The 5017-nt window shown below is 43.4% G+C and overlaps 1 protein-coding gene across 5 annotated transcripts in view; it reads right to left on the bottom strand.

Moving 5' to 3' along the window:
• Positions 1 to 503: 503 nt before the first annotated feature.
• PUM1 (pumilio RNA-binding family member 1) overlaps positions 504 to 5017 on the bottom strand; it is a 78186-nt gene continuing 73672 nt past the window's right edge. For 4 of the 5 annotated variants that reach the window (XM_009995152.1, XM_009995153.1, XM_009995154.1 and 1 more), the window contains 2 exons: positions 3627 to 3819; positions 612 to 1150 (listed from right to left, as the gene is read on the bottom strand). In XM_009995152.1, the coding sequence (XP_009993454.1) occupies positions 1019 to 1150; positions 3627 to 3819 (325 nt within the window). In that variant the 3' untranslated portion in view covers positions 612 to 1018. Of the gene's footprint in view, positions 1151 to 3626; positions 3820 to 5017 lie in introns of all 5 variants that reach the window. The other variant, XM_009995155.1, reaches the window with a different exon arrangement.

Raw genomic sequence — 5017 nt, 5'->3', positions numbered from 1 at the left:
AAAAACGGGTTTATGTCGATTCAAACTTCTCCACATTTACATTACAGAGGTTTACAAATGTACAATTGTACAGTCAGAAGTATGTTCCACTACTAGGGTACATTATAGATACAGATCAGACATCAAAACAAGAAAATACTACAAATTTTTATATATGTAAAGTCTACACCAAGTATACACTATATATTTATAGAAGCAAGACCAAAGCCGAGTTGGATTTTGTTTTTGTTTTCCTCATGCTAAATAATCCAATTGTGTCTTCTCCAGGTTAACAGAACAAACTGAGTAGGCAGTAAACAAGTACACCCACCCCCCTGCTTTAAAAACTTGCTGGCTGTGTACATTTTTCTTCCCCAAAACGACAGCTAAGCTACCTCCTTTAGCATGTTATACTCAAAAAATAAGAATAATAATAAGAATAAAGCAATTAAAAAGTTTCAGAAACTTCATTCTCTCTCTTTTTTTCCTTTAAACTGAAGCTTTAGCAAGTTGAATTTTTCTTTATCTTTAGAAACAAGTGTTAAATGGTTGAGCCATTTAACTAAAATTGAAACTTCTCACTGATTTTTTTCTTTTTGACTAAAAGTTGAAAATCCACAGATTTGCAAAAAAGTTGCCTGCGAGGCAGATGAATTAAAAATGCAGGTTTGTTTTTTTTTGTTTGTTTTCTTCAAACCAACCACCCTGAAAGTCTCCACATTTGGAATATAGATACAACAGTGAACAAAAAAATGTGGCCTTTCCATGTACATTTGATACCTATGTACAAGTATTCTATACACCAGTAAAACAGCAGGGCAATTAGTTAATTAAAAAAAATAATTAGTACATGTTATGCATAATAATGTTAAAGAAATTTACAAAGGCTTTTTTTTTTTTTCTTTCTTTCTTTCTTTTTTGTTTGTTTTTAGCAGTTTAGCAACCCCAAAAAAAACGTTTTCTAACTGTATATTGGAATATTGTGGGTTGCTGGTTGCAGATGCTGGATGGCCAGGGAGCTCCTGCCTCGTTTGCTGCCTCAAATGATACCATTTGGTGGCCCACAGATGGGTCCCAGGTCCACCCCATTCTTCATGTAGTACTTCTCCAGCTTGGCCAAGATGTGTTTCCCGTAGGTGTATTTGCGCAGGGTTGCGATGTGGGGCCGGATCTAGGAGGGAAAAGAGGAGAATGAGTGATGCTTAGAAACCCAAAGTCCAGCCATGGCCACTCTGAGTGAGCTCCAGGCCAGTGGTGGCCACCCTGAGTGAGCTCTAGGTCAGTGGTGGCCACCAGCAGAACATCACAGATGTGCCTGAAATGTGGAAGCGCCATTTGCGTCGTCGCCTCAATCCTGGGGACTCAAGTTAATGCTCCTTAACTCACTGATGTTATTTTTAGGAGGAACTTCTGGTCAAGCAGGTGGCTCTGCCTGAAGCAATGGAATCCAGTTGGATCCAAGCGTGTGGATGGATACAAGGCTTTGTCCCAAGAGAGGAATCACAGAAATCCATCCCAAACTGATCCCCTTTCAGCAGCTCAGCCTGGACCCATTTCAATTCCTGCAAAGACTCATCCTGTACCCACCATCAAGGGATGTCCTGCCCTCCCCACAGACCCTTTCCAAGCTGCTGCTCAGAAGAAGGAAAAAAACCTCCCCAGGTCCAACAGTTCCTTCTTTGTTGGTCCCCATTTCTTACTGGCAGAACTGACTGCTACAATAACTTTTCAATACTCTTTTTTTTAAGAAAAGTGCCATGTTTAACAAGAACTGTTTGCACCAAGAGCAATTTTTCACATCCAAAGGCAAGTGGATTTCCCAGGTTTTCATTCAGCTTGATAACATAGCTGAGATCTCCATGTGCAGCCAGTCCCATTGAGCTGTCATCCCAGGTCTACTTTTGACAATCACATTGATAATAACCTAATTAGCATTTTATTTAAAAAAATACTTTGCTAAACAGAGGAAGCAAAGATCATTCATGTTTCTTTGTTTTTAAATATGTATTAATAAAGCTACAGGTTCATTCTGCTACAGTTAAGCTGCATGTATCCCTTGCCACATATTTTTATTTAATTATAATTTTGGAATAATAGATTTTGGTTTGAAAGAACTACTCTGACTGACTCCTAAACCTAAGAATTAACCTCCCTGCATTAACCAGCTGCATTTATATTGTTTATATACTGTTTTACCTACCTCATGTAGGTAAAAATCAGTTCCTTTGCACAGATATTACCCACTTCTTTTTACAGAAAAATCACTTGCTTCATTTTACTCAAGAATTCTTAAATACACTTGATTTCATTGGGATTTGAATACCTGACATTTCTTCATAGTTCCTCTTAAAAGAAAAATAAATAGAGGGTTTTCCACAGCAGTGTGAGTCAGTATTTTATTTCTAGTGAGAGGTCTAGCTCTAGCTGGTATTTTTCACAAAGTAACAGACCCTAAAACCACGTGACTGAAGGAAATAATCTCAGTTCCACTACACACTGAAAAGCCTATTTTTCCATTCATTTCAGCTATAAAGATGCACAAATGTGACCTTCAAAAGCAGGAAAATGAAGACATCACCTGATCTTTAGAGCCTCCAACCCCTGGGGCAGCAGGCGTGCAGCCTGGGAAGGCAGGACTGGCAGCCATGCATATTTAACTCCAGAACGTCTTCATTTTTGACAAATACTACCTCCTGAAACTGTTATGTATTCAAACACCACAGCACAGAGGTTAAAGCATGGAAGTCTCTCATCAAAATTGTATTCCAAAGAGGCAGGGAAGGTGATGAATGGCTCCAGGCTCCAGCAGCACAGCCCCTCGGAGCAGTGTCACCCACCACCCTAGCTGTCCTGCTCAGGGCTGTGAAGCGGGGACATGAAGTTACAAGAAATGTACCCAGCAGGTCCTTGCTGGGGCTCCAGGGGTGTGGAGGAGCACTGGAGGAGCACTGGAGGAGCACTGGAGGAGCAGGGAGGTCTGGCTCGGTTCCACTGAGCGCATAAAACTGCTCTCATCAGGGAATCTGACCTCAGTGAGGGCAAGAGTGTCGTCATTGCCAGACCTCCAGAGCACCCCACAGAGCACCCCAGCAAGGCACCCCCCAGAGCACCCTCCATGGCTCTGCTGCAGGCAGAGTTTTAGCAGAATCTGCTACGCCACAACCGCAGAACTAGGTTACTAGGTCAGAAGAGATTGCTGGAAGCAACCAGCTAGTTTTAAGTCCAAATGGCATCTCATTATTTCACATTTCCCTAGTTCAGCTACTACTGAAATACTCAGCTTGGAAAACCTTCTGTCATTAGGAAATTCTAAAGGCCAAAGCAACCACTTCAGCCTTCTTTTCTGGATATTAGAAAGAACTTCTTTACCAAAAGAGGGGTTGGTCAGTGCAACAGGCTGCCCAGGAGGGAGGAGGTGGAGTCACCATCCCTGGTAGTATTTAAAAGAAATGCAGTGCTAAGTGATGTGATTTAAGCACTGAATGGGTAAATTAGGTTATATTAGGGGGATTTAGGTTATGGTTGGACTGGATAATCTTCAAGGTCCTTCAAGGTCCCTTCCAACCAGGATTATTCTGTGATTGTCTCGGCACCCAGCGTGGCAGTGCCAAGCCTTCCATCTCCACCAGCCCGGGGCAGCTGCTTACCTTGTGCATGACAATCTTCCTCTGAGCTGGCTCTGCCACGTCGATCATCTTCTGCACCACGTAGTTGGCGTACTGATCCTTCATCATGGTGTATAAGGCACTGTGAGGGCCATCGTTCATAGTGCACACCTCGTCGATCAGCATGGCGCGCTCCGTGCGCGAGGCGTGGGTCACGCACTTCTCCACCACGTTGCTGTAACAACAGAAGGTTCCACCCGTGAGCAGGCAGCTGGGTTTTTCCTTCCACCCTCAGGAGATCTCTTAGGCTTCTAGCAAGGGCAGAATGTTTGGGAGGGACTTTGGTGCTGGCACACAAATTTGGTGATGTGAAACAAGAGGAGCCGAAAGAATTTGAGGGCTGAGTGGGAATTTGGGTGAAGGATCAGGTCAGGGTTTATTTCACCCAAACTGGTGCATGTCTGCAGTGTCACTCCTCATAGCCTTCCAGTACCCTGAAGGGGCTCCAGGAAAGCTGGGGAGGGACTTTAGGCAAGGGTTTGTAGTGAGAGGAGAAGGGGTAATGGTTTAAAAGTGGAAGAGGGGAGATTTAGCTTGGACATGAGGAAGAAATCATCACTGTGAGGGTGGTGAGACCCTGGAACTGGTTGTCCAGAGAAGCTGTGGCTGCCCCATCCCTTGCAGTGTTGAAGGGCAGGTTGGATGGGGCTTGGAGCAACCTGGGCTGGTGGGAGGTGTCCCTGCCCATGGAAGGAGGTGGGATCTGGATGATCTTTAAAGTCCCTTCCAACCTAAACCAGTCTGGGATTCTATGATGAGATCAGTGTCTGTTCCTACAGGGTGCCCCTCAGAGAGGCTGATGAGTTGTTCTTTGCTTGGAGCTCAACAGTAATGAAGGGCCATTCCAACAGGGAAATGCTTTTTCAGGAATCAAAAGATCTCAGCAAAGGCAGAGAACTTCCAGAATTCCTGAATATACAGGATGACAAGCCTCTGCTCTCCAGAGAGCCAAGTTAAATAGGAGATATAAAAGGGGATGGAGAATCTTGCAAGTCTTATCTTCTGCATCCCTGACTGAATCATAGAATCACCAAGTGGTTTGCCACAGCTAGTGCTCAGCTCAGGGGACATCCTACACTAATTAACGTTCCATCTGGAAAGAAGGTTAGGAAAAAAGAGCAAGGCAAGTCAGGGAGGAAGAGTTTGAAATAACAACATTAAAGACCACACTCTTCTAATTCTTGTTAATGGTACACTTCCCTTGTGTCCTAAAGTATTAAAGCACTATTTTATTAATCATAAAAAGGGGAAATACTGAGCCTTTGAAGAGCTCAGCCTTCATGTTCAAATGGCTAAAAACTACACACAAAAGGAATTTACAAATGTGGGAAGTATTTATTCATCTTTACATCCACTCAGGTACCTGGATTTTG

This window comes from Chaetura pelagica, unplaced genomic scaffold, assembly GCF_000747805.2.
Source record: "Chaetura pelagica isolate M959 unplaced genomic scaffold, ChaPel_1.0 scaffold273, whole genome shotgun sequence".
Classification (NCBI taxonomy): Eukaryota; Metazoa; Chordata; class Aves; order Apodiformes; family Apodidae; genus Chaetura; species Chaetura pelagica.
This window is presented reverse-complemented; position numbering and strand designations above follow the sequence as displayed.